Source organism: Pseudochaenichthys georgianus, chromosome 12, assembly GCF_902827115.2.
Source record: "Pseudochaenichthys georgianus chromosome 12, fPseGeo1.2, whole genome shotgun sequence".
Lineage (NCBI taxonomy): Eukaryota > Metazoa > Chordata > Actinopteri > Perciformes > Channichthyidae > Pseudochaenichthys > Pseudochaenichthys georgianus.
The window spans coordinates 25,581,965-25,601,239 of record NC_047514.1 but is presented as its reverse complement, the minus strand read 5'-3'; the positions used below and the strand labels follow the sequence as shown (position 1 = coordinate 25,601,239).

Genomic DNA, 19,275 nt, shown 5'->3' with positions numbered 1-19,275 from the left:
CAAGGCTTTATTTAAAATAATAGGCCTGTTTAATTATGTTTTTATTATATCTCTGAGTGATACATTTGAATATGTGGGATACTACTATACTGCTAATAGGCTTAAATGAATAATGCATTTTAGTAATGGCTATAGCCTAGTCTGTTTTTATCAGGACGAAAATCTTAAAGACCTTTGTGGTGATTTACCATACAACCCGGAACCGGTATATTTATTTATGTGATAACCTTTTGTAATCAACCGAACGAGTGCACGTTTCCCATTGGCTAAGAATGATAGAACTTGCCGTCGTCGTCAATTTTCTTCAAAAATATAATTATTATTCATTTTATTGAGTCTTTTTTTTAACCAGGATTTATTTTCAGATACATTATATCTTATTCAAAATGGCATCATTTAAAAACGATTCTTTCAAAAATGTAGCCTTGTAGCTAGGCTATACCACGATAGCATGGCCTGCAGAGGCATAAAGGAGAGTCTGCTTCATTCATTCTTAATGGAACGTGTTTTCAATATGGCGAAAGAATGCTTGGTATTAAATCCGTGTGTCCAAAGTATGATTTTAAATAGTTTGAAGCCCAGGATACGTTTGGAAACATCCATTCATTCGCATTAACAAACTCATATTATTAGAAACGAGTATTTAGAAAATAAGCTAACACCACAGCAACGAGACAGAGGAAAGACTGCTAAATTAACTTTAAGTTGAGTACAGGAAATCCTACAGAATATAACAGGACCGTAGACACATAGTTGCACCATTGTATAGAGAATAGCATTTTTGTAGACCATAAATCACCATGATATGTACCACAGTATTCAATATATCACATCTAATGCGTAAAACACATTATGTGTGTATACACGGCATAATAAATAGGCTTTTCAAGGCTAATATAAACACCGTAATCCAAACACACTGTTAATGGACTCTTATAGTAATTTGGAAAAGCACTATATTATAATGTATCATTATTTTAAACGCAATTGGAATATAAACTTATCGGCTACACGTCATTAAAGCTCGTCCTATTGCATTATGTATTCTCGCATGTTCCCTGTTTAACCTATACTCTATTTGTAAACAAGTCTATACACTACAACTGACCTCCTTCTCTTCAGTGTGTGTGTGTGTGTGTGTGTGTGTGTGTGTGTGTGTGTGTGTGTGTGTGTGTGTGTGTGTGTGTGTGTGTGTGTGTGTGTGTGTGTGTGTGTGTGTGTGTGTGTGTGTGTGTGTGTGTGTGTGTGTGTGTGTGTGTGTGTGTGAGTGTGTGAGTGTGCCTGTCAGTCTCTAGTTGCGTGTTACATCATCACGCAATCACTGTCCTCCCGTGGCCTACTGAACTGGCTCTAAGCGCTGCACCAATTTAGCTATCTACTACACACGCTGCTTGAATCAGGGCTGCAGACATGCGCAGCGGCCGCGCGCACACATCCAGTCACGGAAGCAGCGCGGCTACAGTACATGCTGCATGCAAACTCGTGAAATATTAAAGGGAAACACATGCAGCCTCACACAGGAGCTCCAGCCCTGCAGCACCTGCTTCACAAAGAAATATGTTTTTGAAAATAGTAATGTAAAAATATAACGTAATCCAATTCTACTGGCCCCTATATACTTGTGTGTACGCATGCCCTTCTGTAGTCAAATGAATGAGAAAGATCTGAGGGCGAAAAATAAAACCAATATTTTTGGTATTTTCTAAAACTGATTATTTGTATTTCATATAACAATTGTAGGCTGTGTAATTCATCACTTCTTGCTACTACACAGTTACTATCTGCACTTGCACATATAGAAAGTCAATATACTGTGCATTGATTGTTGTGTTTTAATCCAATGCAAACATATAATCTCCTAGTGTGTTACTAACCCTATTTTACTGTGGCTATTTTGGTGCGTAATTTTCTGCGTAAAACGTGGCACACTATTTGGCTTCTTGTGTCACCACACATGCCCTTTCCTGTCAAATAAATGGGAGTAAACACAAAAAAATGTAAAGTGGGTGAAGATGATTTTAACCTGCACGACATATCTGCCTGCACGCAGACCCTGTTGTCCCCCGTGGCACAGCAGAGCAAGACTCCACTGCAATTTCTTTTCTCTGGTTAGAACACCGTGTCAAATCAGAGCAGATCGTGACATAGTACACGAGGATTGTTTTCTCAAGAGCTGGCCAGCTGTCGACACCAGCACCGGGATAATCACCGACCTGGAGCAGGCAGAATGCAGCCTGCTCACCCAGTGACACCCTCCTGTCCGCTCACCGTCATTACGAGGATGAGTGTGAGAGAGGTCAGATGGACACGCAGGCCTCGTGTGCGCGCATGTTCCAAAGCATACAGCACTGACTTTAGATAATGTACCACATCTGAACAACCTGATCACAAACACTTCCTGCAATATAAAACACTTTCAAACCCCCATTAAAGCCATACTGATGTTATATATCCGTGTCCTGTCAGCTGAGAGAACATTAGCATAATCCCATGTAAAGTTCAAATAAAGTTTTCAAGGGCAAATCACTTCCTATTTGAGATATGTTTGCAGTATAGCCTCATTTCTTCCTAACTTTAAACCCCTGTGGTGGTAATATAGGCCCAGAAGGCTCTATGTTAATTAATAATTGTATTTCCAAACAAATTACCTTTTTTGCAAAACGAAATTTATTCTTGTTGAAAAACAAACTGTGTAAAAAGATCACACTTCAATTACACAAAACTTGCCAAAAAATGTACAATGTTTTATTACTGAAATAAACACACACTGCATATTATTATTATTATTATTATTATAAATGTATGACTTTGCTCTCTGTGTTTTTTTAATACAAAGTTCAAATCAAAACCTTAAAAAAAACGTTCTGATTTGCCAATAATACAAAAAAACATGGATGTGTTTGACACAAATACATCATCAGCCTATTCTCCACACATGTGATCATTAGTAACCCTTCCATTGAGTCCTTATCCTGAGACGCCCTAAACAGTGACTGAAACGAATTGCTCCATGGAAACACAAGTGGTAGTCTGATTCACACCGAAAAACATGAACATAAATATATATTTTTAAACAGCATGAATATAGGCACAAATAGTGATTTCTTTGTTATGTCCATCATTCAGCTGCGTGCTATCCAACAAACATACAAAAATAATCCTACCTTCGAAGAGGGGCGTTTTTTGTTATTGTTGCTGTTTAGTCTCTGGAAAAGTTTTTAAGACATTTAACAGTCGCTAGAGCCGCTCAACAGTCTGCTGGGGAAGATCTCTGCGGGGTGGCCGGCTGCTGGAGGCCCCAGAGAGGAGGCTAACACCGAGATAACGGCCGGGGAAGTCCTGGAGGGGCTCAGCGACCCCCCAATGATGCTCTCTATGGAGAAGGGGGACCTCTGCACCGGGGAGCTGGACTTCTGCACCGGGACTGCAGCCTGCACGCTGGCTGAGCCCAGGCTGGAGCTGAGCTGGGGATAGAACCTAGTCCTGGCTAAATCCGTGGTCATCAAAGAGGGCGCGGGGATAATGGTCCCGGTGTGTGAGTGCCTGGAGTGCAGCTGCTGCTGCTGCTGCTGCTGCTGCTGCTGCTGCTGCTGCTGCTGCTGCTGCTGCTGCTGCTGAAACGCAAAAAGTGCAGAGTGTGTGTGGTAGGACTGGAGCTGGATGCCGTATCCTCCGCAGCCGTACGGTCCGTACCCGTACGCAGCAGCCGCGGGGATAAAGCTGTTGTGTTCCCGCAGCAAGTCCTGTGCCTGCTGCCGCTTGAAGCGCTTCCTGCGCCGCAGAAAGCTTCCGTTGTCAAACATATCAGCAGACTCCGGGTCAAGGGTCCAGTAGTTGCCCTTCCCAGGGTTCCCGGGCTCCCTCGGTATCTTCACGAAGCAGTCATTCAGGGACAAGTTGTGTCTGATGGAGTTCTGCCATGCCGGGAACTTCTCCCTGTAGTACGGGAAGCGGTTGCTGATGAAGTCGCAGATCTCGCTGAGAGTGAGCCTCTTCTTGGGGCTCTGCAGGATGGCCATAGTGATTAAGGCGATGTAGGAGTAAGGGGGCTTCACCAGGGTGTTCTTGCCCGCCGGCTTGTAGGAGGAGGTGGAGCCGTCCAGGCACGGAGGAGAGCCGTCCAGGAGGATGCCGTCGTGCATCTGCGCCTCCTCGTCCACGTAGGAGCGCGTCTGGCTGTCTCCATCCTCCCCTTCGCCGACCACGTCTATGTCGGTCTCTTCCGAAAGGATGGAGGCATCCGACATCTCTGAGCTCAGAGTCATGGCTCACACACGGTTTTGCGCTCCGACGCCAGATGAGGAAGACGATGAGATGCCCTCCCTCTTCAAAAACTCATATGAGGAGGGGGAGAGGAGAGAACCACGTGTCGCCGTCGGTGAGAGCTGTCCCCCTGTTTTCTCGCTATTTCCATATGTTTTCAGTTTTTTTTATCGCCCACTATAACGAACGGTCCCGATATCAGGCAAGGGAAATGTGCCGGGAAAACCTACAAACGGTGCCAAACCTGAATAACAGAGGGGGCGGATCATATCCCGGTATTTATATTGCCGCCCTGGTCACATGGGCAGGAAACGTCACCGAGGCAAATGAAAAGAGAGAGAAAAAATTAAATAACACAAAACAAAAGGTCTTTGAAAATTAACTGAGTGGTTTAAAAAAAGTAAGTTTGGTGTGGCCTCCATCCTTTTTAGTGGTCATTCAGGGTGGCCTGTAGTCCGCATTAATCTGAAGTTTGTATTCTACCGCAGTGTTTTTGCGCAAAAATAGATGTTGGAAGAATAACAGATTGTTCAGAAAGTGTAATTGCAAAGATCGAAGTGGATATCTTGACAACCGTTGTATTTCTTTAAGCAGTTACTGGTGTGTTACATTGAGGAATCACATGCAATTTTGTTCTAATATGCAGAAATAATATATAAAAAAATACTCACAAAGTGTCCGCTAAAATAAAAATAGATTTATGTGGTGATTGCTTTTCTCTTTTTCTTCCATGACTGCCTTGTGAAATAGTGCCGCAGACTGGTGCACCGTATCCAGGCAGCTCAGTTTGCGTGATCCGGTAGTTATCTAGATTATCCTCAAGCCATTTGTAATGGAAAAGAGTCAGCTGTTAACTCGCATCAGTCACGGGTCACGCAGAGCATGCACGCCCCAGATATAGAAGGCCTCTGCCGTGCGTCTGGAGCACAGTGCCGGGTGTGTGTGTGGACATTTGTAATCATCTTTCTTTATTTCATGGAATGAGGAAAATGAAACGAATATTTTAAACGAGTGTCTAAAAACATGAAATACATTTTATACAGGTTAATCACATAAAATAAATAACAAAATGTGAACTATATAAAAAAATAAACAAAACATGTAGGGCCATTACAAACATTGTAACACGTAACATATCTATAGATTGACCCTTAATCAACGTGAAGTGATGTTTGTTGAATTAACATTATTATTCGGTTCATGGTTAATTTACAGAGATGAGTAAACTGAGTTTATAAATAAATAAAAGCGAGGGAACAAAACAAAGTAAGAATATGCTATAGATTATGTTGTATATTGATATTATTTTTAACGCCATCTTGCTGCGTTCAGATCTGCCTTTAAAACTGTTAATAACTTAGTTGGCCGAAAATTATTTTAACGTGGTTTCCTTTTATTGTTAGCCTGGGTGAAACATCAAGAGTTGCTTTAAATAGCGAAAACAAACGCATTTACCAAATGATTGCATTTTGCTGACTTAAATCAGATGTATTTTTTAAACTTTACCAAACTTATGTAAAGTTTACTTTTTTCTATCTAAAAACATAAACCCAGTTTTGTATAGATGCACTAGGCGTAAAAATACTTTTATACTTCAAATAAAACATATTTACCTGAAGCTTATGCTGACACAAGTTGTTCAGGTGTCAATCACCTTCTGAGGTTCCCATTGGACCACCGCCATCTAGCGGTGACAGAGTCTCACAATTAAAACACTTGACGTCCCATAAAAGTGAAAAACTGTTGCAGCTGTCACAACCATCAACTCACTAACCTCCCTTAAACTATCATTTTTTAATAAAGAGTTTGATTTAAAGTGGAAGTGCTTTGTCATCCTGGTAATAAAGCTCTAATTATGCTGGCCCCTATATGAGTATTTGTTTGTACTGTTCTGTTGTAAAATGAATCAAACATACAACCAATATTATCTGTATTTGTTGTGAACAGTAAACTGTTATTTTCCATTTAGATGATTGAAGGCTGTATTTTATTCATCGCTTCTGCATTTTCTTTTTTTTAGAAAGTATAAGTGCACTAAAATAAGTCAATAGCCTAACTCAGTATTTATTATTGTTTTTTTAATAAAAAAAAGATCTGATAGAAACTTTAAAAAAAAAAAAAAAAAAGTAGATATGACTCGCACGTTTTGTATGAATGAATGAATTATTCAATTTAAAGTTTCAAAAATATATTTAAACTAAGGTGAATCTTTCAGTGTCGTTTCCAAATGTATTGGAGTCATTGTTGGAACAAGTTTGTATCGTTTGCTATGATTCCTTTCGAAGCCATTCATCAATAGGCCGTATGGTTTGTGCAATGATTTAAGAAGTGTTAGCAAAAATCATGGATTAATCAAATCAAACTTTAAACTTCATTGAAAAAAAATGGATGTGGCTCTTTACAAATAAACACCTTATGGACATTACAAAAGTTATTACACGCCTATACATTATCCTTTATTATTCAGACCTTATTTTCAAGCCCAACGACGTCGTGAGTGGCTAACTCACGAACCTTTTTATTTGTATTTATTTGATCAAGTCAACATCAGACCTTCAGTTTGATTCCAAAGAATGGTTTAATTCTTGCTCGAGTTAAAAATGTATAGAAAACTGTTTTTTTTTTTTAAAAGAGAGCAAGTGCATTTCACTCTAAAGCGAAGTTTCGGAGCCAAAAAGGTTCAAATTAAGCGAAAGTGTCTGACTATCAGAAAAAATATCCACACTGAATAAAGACCAGGCGATTATATGTTCTCGTCTTGAGCCGACACTTGCAACACAGCTCTCGCATGTGTGGTAAACCACCTCTAAAGTGTTTCAATTCCCCCTCTGAGATCCGAGGGAGTTTCCGTGCTACGGGGTACCAAGAAAGCACTTGGCTGGTTCAACGCGATCCCTGCCTGCTGCTGCTCCGACAAAACCCGAGTGTCACCGACCCGGTCCGTCTGAGGGTCTGCGGCATGTGATCCGTGCGTGTATCACATGGATCACATGCAGAGGCGAGACCAACAGAGACTGGGAGAGGTGGACTGCAGGAGGAATAGCAGGGGAAAGATACTAAATATTGTTTTTATTATATATTCTATTTATAAAGACATAATGAGTTGATGGTGTCTGTATATATAACATCTGTTGGTTACATTTAAAACATGACATATGTTTTATTGTCTTCAAGGTTACGGAGTGATAGGTGCTTCTTATTCAAGTTTGTAAAAGACAAAATAATACACAAAGCAAACATTTACTTATCACACCTAATTATTATTAATATTCATAATGTTGGATATCAAGCCATACATTATTCGTTTTGTAGTGTGTGGTTTTTACACTACATGGTGCTATGTGTGTACAATTATTTTCATGCTGATGTTGTGACATCACTGTTAGGTTTAAGTTCAGTCTGTCAGAGGAAACGCTTCTCTGTACATGTTTCAAGTTATAATGTTCAACATCACACATCTTTACAGATACACTCAATAGACCACATGCAATGCAGTCACAAGACAAACACACACACACACACACACACCCCACCCACACACCCCCCCACCCACACCCCCCCCCCCCACACACACACACACACACACACACACACACACACACACACACACACACACACACACACACACACACACACACACACACACACACACACACACACACACACACACACACACACCACACACACACACACACACCGGCACACACACACACACACCTTCACACACACACACACACACACACACACACACACACACACACACACACACACACACACACACACACACACACACACACACACACACACACACACACACACACCACACACACACACACACACACACACACACACACACACACACACACACACACACACACGCACACACACAGTGGAGTAAAGCTGAGGTGAAATATCCTCTGAATTCAAAGAGAGGGCACACACTGATATCACATTCCCCCGTTTGATCCAACTGGCACGGCACACACTTACTTTTACTACTTTTTCACCTAAACTTTATTACATGTTCTGCAGCAAACAAACACACAGTACTTAGATTGAAGGTGAAAGGGTCATAGTGAGGGCTTTCTGCTTGGACAAGTGTATCTGCACATTTAGATGGACATTTGACTTATTTGTTATTATGAAAAATGTATAAAATAATGAAATTGTCTAATTAACACATTTAAAAACTATGTGGGTGCATATATGGTGTTTTTGCATATAAAAACATTATTTTGATGAAGATGCAATTCATGTCAAATTACAACATTTGCATAACAATACATAGTCTTCCCTCTGTTCATCTTAAAATAAGTTTCTCTGGTAAATGGGCTCTGTCATTATCATGCATAAGTAAACTGCAAATATATCATCATCAGTACGCTTAGTAAGGTTCATAATCAAACATATGTGTGCTCTTCCTCCACAGGTGGCTATGTGACTGTGTATATTTCCACAACCCATTACATAAAGGAATGATCAGCTGCAGCCTCTGTGTTGTATTCTATCTGCAGTGTTACCAGACAACATAACTAACGAGGTATATAAATACTTGTGTCATACGTATCTTATATAGAAAGTTCAATTAAATATTGGCCTGCAAATGTTACAAAGGCTGGTGTTTATTGCAGTGCCTATAGGGCGACTCCTGTGCTAGATTGCACGTTTTATGTCGCATCTTCCTCAGAGTTAAAAGATTGTAGCACTGAAAATACACAAATACAAGATGAACACTTCAAAGCAGTTCACTTCTCTCTATCTCAAAAATGTCTGCATTGTGCACCTGCATGTGCTTTAAAGTCAAACATACTTTCAGTCATGGAGATGTAGAACAAATAAAGCCTCGGATTTACAGTGAAGCAGACGCATGAAGATGACATTAACAGGACATGTTTTGCCAGGATGAATAATGGATATGTATGGCACATTCATTGTATAATGTAAAGTGCTTGCAAACACTTTGTTTAAGTTGTAGCCTTTAACTATGTTGTTGTTGTAACATAAATATAATAACATACATGTATAAACATTTAAATATCTAAAATGTGTTAAATCTGGGGCAGCCCAAAACCCACATATGCGCTCAGCTTTACTCCACATATTTTGACTGTCATTGATAACTTGGAAGTGTTGCCTGCAAAGCTAAACTCAGGGAATGAAAACCCTCCCACCAGTTTGCGCTTTTTGCCCTACGTCACTTCCTCCCTCCTCTCTCGCTTCCATCTTGCTCCCCGCATGTGTCTGCTGTTAGTTTACAGGTTAGTGAGGAGATTTAAATACCTTATTCCCTGCACTGTTTCCCCCCGTTCCGACGGCAAGAGGTAAACGAAAGCCTTTTCTGACTAGATGGCTGAAATCCTCCGGGCTAACGTTACGGACGCAGTTTGTGTGATAAGGCCGTCCACTCAACAGGCTCACAGCTAGCTCAGAAGCTAGCTAAAGTTAGCCTACAAGTTCTCGCATTAAAGCTAAACCACACCTTGTTTCGGGGCAGTAGTTTGCTGAATTAGTCATCTAGTGTTATCTTAAACGTAATTGTCTTTACCTGTGGTGTTTTTGGCTTATTTCTTAGCCCAACGCAGTGTTTTGTTATGTGTCTGTCTTAGCTTGTTGTCCATAATACAGACAACATAGAAGGGGGAGCATTAGCTTTCGAGTGTGTTGGCCTGTGTGTGTCGTTAAAGTAGTCATATCGTCACTTGCTTTCACATTTTTCATCATTTGGATGCGATGTATTTTCGAAGTAATCGCAACATTGCAGATATGGCTAAATGTGAGAGCTCATAACGTTTTTTCATTTGTAGTATTTATGTTTTAAATGTATGTGATTTACTCTTCATGTTTAGCATGATTGTTTTGCATGGGTGTTATGAACACGATACAGTAATATTATAAAATGTAGTAGGCCTACATTCGCTGTAGCAATATGATCATGACGGTGAGACCTAAATACATGGTTATATGTACATGCTCTTCTTTGTTAATGTGCATGTGTGTTTGTCAAACACTTCCAATAGGAAAGTCACATTTCTTTGTAATGTTGTGCAATCTCCATTTGGCAATTATTTATTGCAACACCAGTCAAAGTGTCATTGTGGTAGAGAAGTCTAATTTCCATTGCTTTGCAGTCTGACATTTGTACAGCCTGTACTTGTATGGTTTACTTTGTGTCTTGATGGCTGCTTTTTTGACATATTCATCTTTCACCCCTTACACGTTTATCTTTCTTGATCATGATGTAATATTTATAAAATATTAAATGTGGCGGTAATACTTATGTGAATCATCAAACATCCAAAGTGTGTTAAACTTAGAAGCTGTGAGTATACAGTTACACCTAAATAAAATAATGTTATTTATTTTCTTCTTTTTCAGATGAAAGAATCAATTATGAATCAAGAAAAACTAGCTAAACTACAGGCACAAGTCCGCATCGGCGGCAAGGTAAGTGAAACTCAAATATCATAGGTTCCATGAAGTAATACATGTTGTGCAACACACTGTCTGCTGTTTCTTAATGTGTTCAGTCATGCTTACTTTGAGCTTGGTGCCAAAACTATTACAAATGCAGCCTGAAACATAAATGATGCTTAGAGGTTTACTTATACATATTCATATGTTTGTATGAATGTCCCCACAGGGCAGTGCTCGCAGAAAGAAGAAGGTTGTACACAGAACGGCCACCGCAGATGACAAGAAGCTTCAGTTCTCCTTGAAGAAACTTGGTGTCAACAACATTTCTGGGATTGAGGAGGTAAGCATGACTCTCCGTCCCACTGTGATTTAAGATGACTGTTTCAGGGCTGCCTGTTGTTTTGTTTTTAACAGTGTAACTCTTTGGTCCGTTACAGGTTAACATGTTTACAAATCAAGGAACAGTCATCCACTTCAACAATCCCAAAGTGCAGGCCTCCCTGGCAGCCAACACCTTCACCATCACGGGCCACGCTGAGACCAAGCAGCTGACAGAGATGCTGCCGGGCATCCTGAACCAGCTGGGAGCCGACAGCCTGACGAGCCTCCGGAGACTCGCAGAGGCTCTGCCCAAACAGGGTCAGTAAGCTACTCTACTAAAACCTGTACAGGTGATGCAACATTAGGAACTGTGGTGTGATTGTATTCAAACTGGTTTAACCATCTGGGACTCACTGGGCCCTATACAAGTCCAAAGCCATGCCCGCTTTACACTGTCATAACGTTACGCTAGTGGCATGTCTTTTTTCCAACCGCCTTTGTTCCATAAAAGCCATTTAGTTCTGTGTATAAAACAATTGAGTTTAAAAGATGTGAAGAGTCACCCTATTTGCATGTTGGATTTGCTTAGTCTCTCTATGGAAAACATACATTTTTGTTAGTGACCTTTTCTGAATGGAACACTCCTATCTGCTCCATTGGATGTCACACACGGATCCAAACGGTTTGTACACACTTTCAGAGGAGTGTGATGACTCTGGGAATGTACTGCTAAAATGACCAGTTCTACGGAGAAACATAAAGGTATACAAATAAAGAAAGGTCTTAGCGTGGGTCTCTCGGGTTAAAGAGATTCTTTCCTTTTGGATTCAGTCATGATTGTCTCATTACATCACATGTCACTTGTTAGACTTTGGGGTGAAGCGTCTCAGGGACATGCTGACTGCAGTGGGGTTTGAACCTGTGCTCCCCTCATCCCAACACCAACGCTCTATCCACTGCGCCACACGCCTCCTCGTTGTATGGCCGTTTAAACTGCTCTTCAAGCTTCTAACAGGTATTTTCTGTTCTTGCAGCTTCAGATGGAAGAGCGCCAATTGCAACAGTAGAAGAAGAGGATGAAGATGATGATGTTCCAGGTGAGTGCTTCAATGTCTCATTACACTCATCTGTCCATGCAACATTAAAGATGTCTTCAACACGTCTCAAGTAACATGTGGTCCTCTCACATCCTGTGCAGTGTTCTTATGGAGATGCTCCTTCCCACTTGTCCATAATGGGAAACACCGTTTTCTTTTCTCTCGGTTAAATAGCCATGGTCCGTTTGTTTTCTTTTGGCTTGTGAAGGGAATTCATCAATGACTTCAGATTAATGATGGTGCAATGTTTGAGTCCCATGTTCATTGTTTATAAGATCTGAAGATTCAGTGTGCTTTTCTTTGTGAGGACAATAGGCCGAACACACGAGGTTGCCATTACTCAAATCTCAGCTTTCCCCAGGACCCCTGTCCCTGTAGCCTGGGCTCTCACTAACGATTACACATGTATTCAGCAATAGGAGCCGTGGGGGCCTGATGGCACAGGGCTAACAGCCATCACCATCATGTTGTTATTGGAGTTACGTTTCCTTTTTGTTCTCCCACTGAAGGAACATGTTTACTCAGACCTTTTGAATTGTTTCCATTTGAACCCTTTGAGCCAAAACGGCAGATTTCTCTCTTCTCGTGGAGTAATTGAAGCCAACCTTTTGATGCTTTACGCCATCATTTTCACAGCTGCTTTCAGAAGTTGTAAGGGCCTCATCTGTGCAGCACATTGCGGTCGATTTAAGAGAGGGGAAAGATGAGGCAAAATAAAATTGGATTTCATTGCACCTATTTTTGTGTCTTTTCAGACCTGGTGGAGAATTTTGATGAAGCGTCCAAGGATGAAGCTAACTAGAGGACACGGGACTCTGAAGTGTCGGAGCTTGACAGGACCATGTGAGGCTCAAGGTGTTTTTGTTGTTGTCTCTATTAAAGTGGAATGCTAACAGTTACAGTTCTGTCAACTTTTAGCATTCTCTAAAATGTAACTCCTGAACAAAGTATTGCCTACTCTGAAGTGCAATATTTTTGAGTAATTTTTCTAAATAGTACTCTTAAGTATTAAAACTGGGGGGGTAGCAGTATTAAAGCGTTAAGGCATTTTAGTCCTCATTCCACTTCTTCTTTTCCTTCAGACTCTCCAAGTGCTTGTTGTGCTCTGTGGTCTAGTTAGTGCGAGATTGTGTGTAAAATGTTGTGTTTAAGGCTCCTGCTGTACATCTTTTTCCTCTTAATGAAACTTGATCTTTGTGGCCTCGCTGAAACCAACATATCTGGAATAAACATTTGCTACTGTCAAAAGAAAAGTCTGCATTTTCTCTCACATTAAGTAGCACTAACACATTTGTAAATTGGTCAGCCATTATTATATAACTATTTTAAATGAGTACAATGAGAAACTTACTGAGGTACTTTTGAAATAAGATTTAAAAATATTTCTGTGTATAGATCTTACCTATATGATAACATTTATTTCTCTCACACTATAATTCTTTGTATATAAAAAATTGTTTTGGCACGTACATATTAAGATACATTATTTGTTTTCCTTTACATGTTATAATGTACTTTCAACTGTATTATCAAAGTGTTGAAATCAGTGTATATACCTTGCTCCTAGATACAGAAGTCAACTACTAAGTGTGTTTTCCCCCATGACGAGTGACTGGACCCTACACTCTTCCATAAGTGGGTCAAAAAGGACCCGTATTAGAATGTGTTTTTATGCCATTTGTCGTCATTTTGGTTAACACTAGAAATATTTTATATTTAAGTTTTCACTATTTATAATTTAGACTTTTTTACATTTTGAAAAAAAACGAAATTCCATAGAAAATGCATGCAGGTAATTTTTGACCCACTTGTGGAAGCTTGGGGCAGCAATACAACAACTACAATTTCTTAAAATTTGAATGGCATGATATCCAAAACATGTTTTGAGGAATAGCTGGAATATGAAATGATAAAATGTAATTACAAAGATACTCTAAGAACCACCTCACCGGGTTAAAAGAACCGCTTAATTTCAGTGGTTTGAGCCTTTAGAGTCTGGACTCTGAATCCGATGTATATCAGTGCAGAATGATGGAGGACACTGAGGGCAGTACAACGTGTTTCTTTTTGAACCATGTATGTCTGGTATAAAACTGAAGCAGCAACACAATAACATTATTGTGGGACGTTTTACCAAGGTGAGTTTTTTTTAAATCACAACACAGCAGACCGTATCACATTATACAAACACAAGAGACTTGCAGCAACACGATGACGTTTTCACATCAAAACACAATGTCTAAATTATTAAATAAATAAACTCAGGGCAACCGACTCAAACAGCTCGGCTGCATCATAAAAGCACGACAGCATGTTATAATGTATTTGATACGCCCACTGTCGTCCTTAGAGGAGCACAATGCAGACAGTATGAACATGAGGCAATTCAACATGTAACATTAATTTCACTTTTCAAAACTGTTCCTTATTACGGTTATAAGTTAGTTTAAAAAAAAAAAAACACTTCTTGGATGATGTCATATCTGATATTAAAAGACTCAAAACAATCATGCTTACTTGAAGCCAAATCAAACCTGCACTGCACATCTGGCAGGGTAAAGGATACTAGCAATGGAGTGCAGTGCTGCATGCTGGGTTCATGTGAATAACTCCACACAGCACAGACTTTCATGTCCACTGAATGCACAAAACATTCCTGTTGACGGACAGCCGGGCGTGCTCCATGATTGTCCAGAGCCCAGCGTCCTCCCTTCAGCCTTTGTTTTCCTTACGGTCACATTTCATTCTCTGATGCCCATCAGTAACTTCAGTAAGTGGGCCTCCATCACCTGTTGGACTAAACAGAAACATAAAGCAACATTTATCCACGGAGCCGAGTGTCATTTCAAGTGTATACTACAAAGGTGACTTTCTGAAGGAGCAGCAGAGAAACACCAATTTGACTTAGTGTTAAATCAGCGTGTCACACTTTGGGGTTAACATACCATTCCGGTGGCCCATAGCAACAGCCATGTCCATTGCATTGAATCCAGAGTCCGACTCAATGGTAGGATCAGCACCGCTCTCTGTCAGACACAATCGGACAAGTGAGGCACAACATAAAACAGGATGTGTTTGTCACGTATAGCCTGTTAATGGAGCTGGGTAAGTTACACCTATGATATTGATCATAGGTGTAACTTTCAGTAAGCAGTCCGTACTCACCTAACAAGATTTCAACACAGCGCACATGGTTCCCGTGCACAGCGTACAGCAGAGGGGCTCCTCCATTCTGAAAGCCACAGAGGGAACATCACAACAAGCCCCAGCGCTCATTTTCATAGTATAGCTTAGTATTCTTCTTACCCAGTCGTATTCATTGACATCAACCCCACAGTCAATGAGCATCTTCACGATATCAGTGTACCCCTTACTGCAGGCCAGGGACAGGGCGCTCTCCCTGCCTTTGGCCAGGAGGTTGGGGTCAGCAGCCTACAGCGCAGACGGGTACAGGCCGGTGAGTCAATAACATAGGAACAATAAAGCAAGCTGTGTATGATATAATTCACGCGAGTAGGTTTCCGTACATTTTGGAGCAGAAACTCAACAACAGCGATCTGTCCATGTGCAGCGGCCCACATCAGGGGGGTAAAGCCTTCTTCATCTTGGTGATTGATCACAGTCTCTATTCAAATGAAACATAAAAAGAAAAGTGATTACATGAATATTTCCATAATCTAACCCCCTATACCAGGGGTCGGCAGCCCACGGGTCGCATGCGGCCCTTTAAGCCCTCTGCTCTGGCTCCCTTGAGCTCAGACAAAAATAAGGAGGAAATAAAATAAAAGTATTTGTAGGACTATTTATATTTTGTTGCATGGTTGAAAATGTTTTGTATCTTGTATTTTGAGGTGATACTGTGACACATAAATAAAAAACAAAACTGTTTTAATTAGGTCAACTAAAATATGCGTCACATCCTGCTCCGGTCCCGCGCGAGCGCCTTTTCTTGGAGGCGAATAACCCCCGGCTCGATGAGCGAGCTATGGATAAATCAAAGAAAAGTACCGGAGGAACACAGGATTTAATTCTGCGTGGACAGAGTTATATGTTTTCACAGCAAACGATGCTGGTTTACCGGTATGTTTGATATGTGGAGAGAAGTTGTCAACGGTGGTGCAGCCTTTACGTATCGAGGAACAACGAGGGAGAGGAAGACAGCTGACGATCTTCAGTCATAATTCAATGGGGTATGTAATTTATTTCAGAAAACACTTTTTGTTATATTCCATGGAATGCTCTTAACGTCCCGATAGCAATGAATATATTAAATGCTTTGACAATAAATACATACAAAAATTAATCTGTGGAAGCCGTAGCGCTGTAAAAAGCACGACCAATCATCTGAGCCGGCCCAGCTAAAGTAACTGGATGGCCTACCTGCCTGTCAGCCTTCCATCTGTGCACAAACTTATCTCGTGCCCTCATTGGTCATGTGCGCGTTCGTGTGTGTTGGAGGAGGGGCTCTGTAAGGAAGTCTGAAGGAAGAGGCATATTTTTTCCGGTTGTGTACTTTCTAATTCGAGCGCACTCGAGCTGGTTTCTCCATTCTTACCTTTAACTCTTTTTAGGGTGCAGCTATATGTTTTATTTATTTCAAAGTGGGCCCATTTTAATAATATTTTTTTTCCCTTCAAATGTGCCGAGGACTCCCCAAGTGCTGTGTTTAATTTATTTTAAAGTAGGCCTGTGTATTATTTTTAATTCTCCTTATAAGAGTTCTTTGTTTCTTATTAGAGGTTAACAGTTTTATATCATGTAATAAATAGCCTAATAAATGCAAAAGAACTGTAGTTTTTCTCTGATATAACAATAAAAAACTATGAAATATGTTTTGCGGCTCCAGACAAAACATTTGTTGGGAAAAAGGAGCGAAATGGCTCTTTTGGTCAAAAAGGTTGCAGACCCCTGACCTATACCTTGGCAGCAGTGACTTAGAACAACAACATGTAAGATGAAGGCAATGCCAATTATTCAAATGTGTTCTGGTTCCTGCATCGTAAATATTAAAATGACCTACACTGTTTTTCTTATTATTTTCTTATTAAATGTATATCTTTTGTTTTGGGATTGTTTGTCTGACACAAGATGTTAAAAGATAGCTCTGGGAGATTATAGTGGCATTTTTCCCACTATGTTCTTAATCACTTAAAAAGCCCTAAAGAAGATAAACAATGATGAGTTTAGTTTAAGATCATTTCACCAACATGACAACCCATATTGGCTGCTTACCTTGTTCAATCCTGCTGGCCAGGAACACCATCTCACCCTGGGCTGCAAGCTGATGAATGGACAAAGCTGGGAGGATTTTTTTTTTAATTCATTAACATGTTTGACTTAATTCATGTTCAATGTAGTTTAACACAACTGTACTACTTACAATGCACCAAAAGAGGTGTGGAAGAAACCTCATTGCCTCTGTGTTTGTTGGTGAGTGTGGTGGACTGTTTGATGGGGGAGAAATGCTTGGTGGTGGAGGGGGTGTACACATGGCGCACTTGTATACCCGGGGAAGGTGAGGTCTGGATGTTGCACTCAGCTGAAAGAGAGGAGAAACATTCTTTGGTTAGTTAAAGCCTCGGTGTAAAGTAACTAAGTAACTATCTCAAAGCGTATCAGTATCCCTTGTTGTGAAGCACTTTGAGATTTGTCTTGGCAGATGAGAAGCGCTATATAAATTAAATATATTATTATTATTATTATTAAGTACGTTTTGTAAAATTGTAAGATACTTGTACTTTACTTGAGTATTTCATTTTTTTGCTACTTTGTACTTCTGCTCCACTACAATTCAGATGTAGATCGTGTACTCCACTACATGTATTTAATACCTTTAGTTACTTTACAGATGAATGATGTGAAATATAATCAAGTGTTGAATCAGACTTTAGTTCCACCTGGAGTAAATCCACAAGCTACCCTGCAGTCTACAAAGTCATTCAGACTAGCTGCACCTGCACCTTTACCAGCATTGAGAACACTTTCATGATCAATCATATATATTATTCTGAAATGGACCAATCTGCATACTTGTTACTTTAAGTAGATACAATACTTGTATACTTTTACTTGAGAAACATTAGGATTGCAGGACTTTTACTTGTAAGTAAAGTACTTGTATGCTAACACTGGTGCTTCTACTTTTACTACAAGATCTGAGTACTTCTCCCACCTCTGCTCGTACATTAGGCATTATCACAAGATTAATAAAATGGAGTCTTACCTTTGAATAAAACAGAAGCCACCTCCAGATCAGAGTTGACCTGGTCCTGGATGTTCTTGCTGTCCTCCTCGTTGAGCGACTTCACAAATCTTGAGCAGACATTCATGTCAAAGCGGTTGGGCAGGATGAACTTGATGCCCATGGCCACATTTTGGGGGCCTGTGTTAACTGGGCTTGGACCCACCGACTGCTCCGTCTTGATGTTGCTCAAATCCGGCATGACACAGATCCCCTCCATGTCCTCCGCTGTCCCCCCAGAGGCTGACATGTTAACGTTGTCCATTCAGCGAGCTGTCACACTGAGATTATACTGTAGACACTGCACGCCTGAAACCAGAAAATAATATATATTAGAAGACACAATTAGTTACCGTTCACATTACATTAAAACATATCCTTTTTTACCTGCAATTGCATGTGCAAACCTAATAACTGACTGTTAGCTATCAGTTAGCATGCTAGCTGTTGTTATCGTTGCTTTCAGTTAATAACTTTTAACGAGCTATGGCAACAAAATATGAACATGGACACAGATAACGAAATTAAATAACGTCATTATTTTGTAATTCATAAACGTCTTACTCCACCAGGCATTGTTTTTATTTAAATATCCTCATGCAGCCATCCCTCTTTATTCGGTGTTTTGATATTATCACGACACGCATGCGCAATTGATCGTCCACTACCGTGTGCATCCACTATTGGCCTCCCTGTCTTTAGTTCCGTTGAGCTGTGTTGCCCTCAGATAGAAAGTAGGCTTTTGCTGAGAAAGTAGACACTTTTTTCAGATTCAGCAAAACCGCTTGTTTATCGTATCATGTGCTTTAACATTGGGAGCAAACTTTAAATAATGGTAGGGATTAGATTAAATAATCTAAAAATTGTCAAAACACTACACTAGATTTAGTGTCTGATATTACACGAACGAAGGTAGAGTACACAACACTACTTATCTTT

General features: G+C 40.3%; 3 protein-coding genes across 5 annotated transcripts; 1 reads left to right on the top strand and 2 right to left on the bottom strand.

The window, feature by feature from the left end:
- Positions 1-2,787: 2,787 nt before the first annotated feature.
- foxd1 (forkhead box D1) lies at positions 2,788-4,495 on the bottom strand. Its single transcript, XM_034096167.1, has one exon. The coding sequence runs from the start codon at positions 4,263-4,265 to the stop codon at positions 3,228-3,230; it is 1,038 nt and encodes a 345-aa protein (XP_033952058.1). The 5' UTR covers positions 4,266-4,495; the 3' UTR covers positions 2,788-3,227.
- A 4,925-nt stretch (positions 4,496-9,420) lies between these two features.
- btf3 (basic transcription factor 3) lies at positions 9,421-13,348 on the top strand. 2 transcript variants are annotated; one of them, XM_034096168.1, is made up of 6 exons: positions 9,421-9,521; positions 10,639-10,707; positions 10,904-11,017; positions 11,115-11,316; positions 12,033-12,095; positions 12,851-13,348. In XM_034096168.1, the coding sequence occupies exons 2-6, from the start codon at positions 10,639-10,641 to the stop codon at positions 12,895-12,897; spliced, it is 495 nt and encodes a 164-aa protein (XP_033952059.1). In that variant the 5' UTR covers positions 9,421-9,521; the 3' UTR covers positions 12,898-13,348. The 2 variants fall into 2 exon arrangements, with proteins under 2 accessions (XP_033952059.1, XP_033952060.1); XM_034096169.2 differs by lacking the exon at positions 9,421-9,521 and adding an exon at positions 9,550-9,584.
- A 793-nt stretch (positions 13,349-14,141) lies between these two features.
- ankra2 (ankyrin repeat, family A (RFXANK-like), 2) lies at positions 14,142-19,010 on the bottom strand. Of its 2 annotated transcripts, none has more exons than XM_034095819.2 (9): positions 18,901-19,010; positions 18,319-18,645; positions 17,476-17,634; positions 17,328-17,393; positions 15,623-15,720; positions 15,402-15,527; positions 15,261-15,327; positions 15,041-15,121; positions 14,142-14,892 (listed from the first exon to the last, which is right to left on the bottom strand). In XM_034095819.2, the coding sequence occupies exons 2-9, from the start codon at positions 18,599-18,601 to the stop codon at positions 14,837-14,839; spliced, it is 936 nt and encodes a 311-aa protein (XP_033951710.1). In that variant the 5' UTR covers positions 18,602-18,645; positions 18,901-19,010; the 3' UTR covers positions 14,142-14,836. The 2 variants fall into 2 exon arrangements, with proteins under 2 accessions (XP_033951710.1, XP_033951711.1); XM_034095820.1 differs by lacking the exon at positions 18,901-19,010 and adding an exon at positions 18,724-18,894.
- Positions 19,011-19,275: the final 265 nt, after the last annotated feature.

Coding starts and splice junctions, on each gene's coding strand:
- foxd1 (XM_034096167.1), bottom strand. CDS start 4,265: ATGACTCTGAGCTCAGAGATGTCGGATGCCTCCATCCTTTCGGAAGAG.
- btf3 (XM_034096168.1), top strand. CDS start 10,639: ATGAAAGAATCAATTATGAATCAAGAAAAACTAGCTAAACTACAGGCA. Junction 11,317..12,032: donor AGAGGCTCTGCCCAAACAGG/GTCAGTAAGCTA, acceptor CTGTTCTTGCAG/CTTCAGATGGAAGAGCGCCA. Junction 12,096..12,850: donor TGAAGATGATGATGTTCCAG/GTGAGTGCTTCA, acceptor GTGTCTTTTCAG/ACCTGGTGGAGAATTTTGAT.
- ankra2 (XM_034095819.2), bottom strand. CDS start 18,601: ATGGACAACGTTAACATGTCAGCCTCTGGGGGGACAGCGGAGGACATG. Junction 17,394..17,475: donor CACACCTCTTTTGGTGCATT/GTAAGTAGTACA, acceptor AAATCCTCCCAG/CTTTGTCCATTCATCAGCTT. Junction 14,893..15,040: donor TGCTATGGGCCACCGGAATG/GTATGTTAACCC, acceptor GTTTCTGTTTAG/TCCAACAGGTGATGGAGGCC.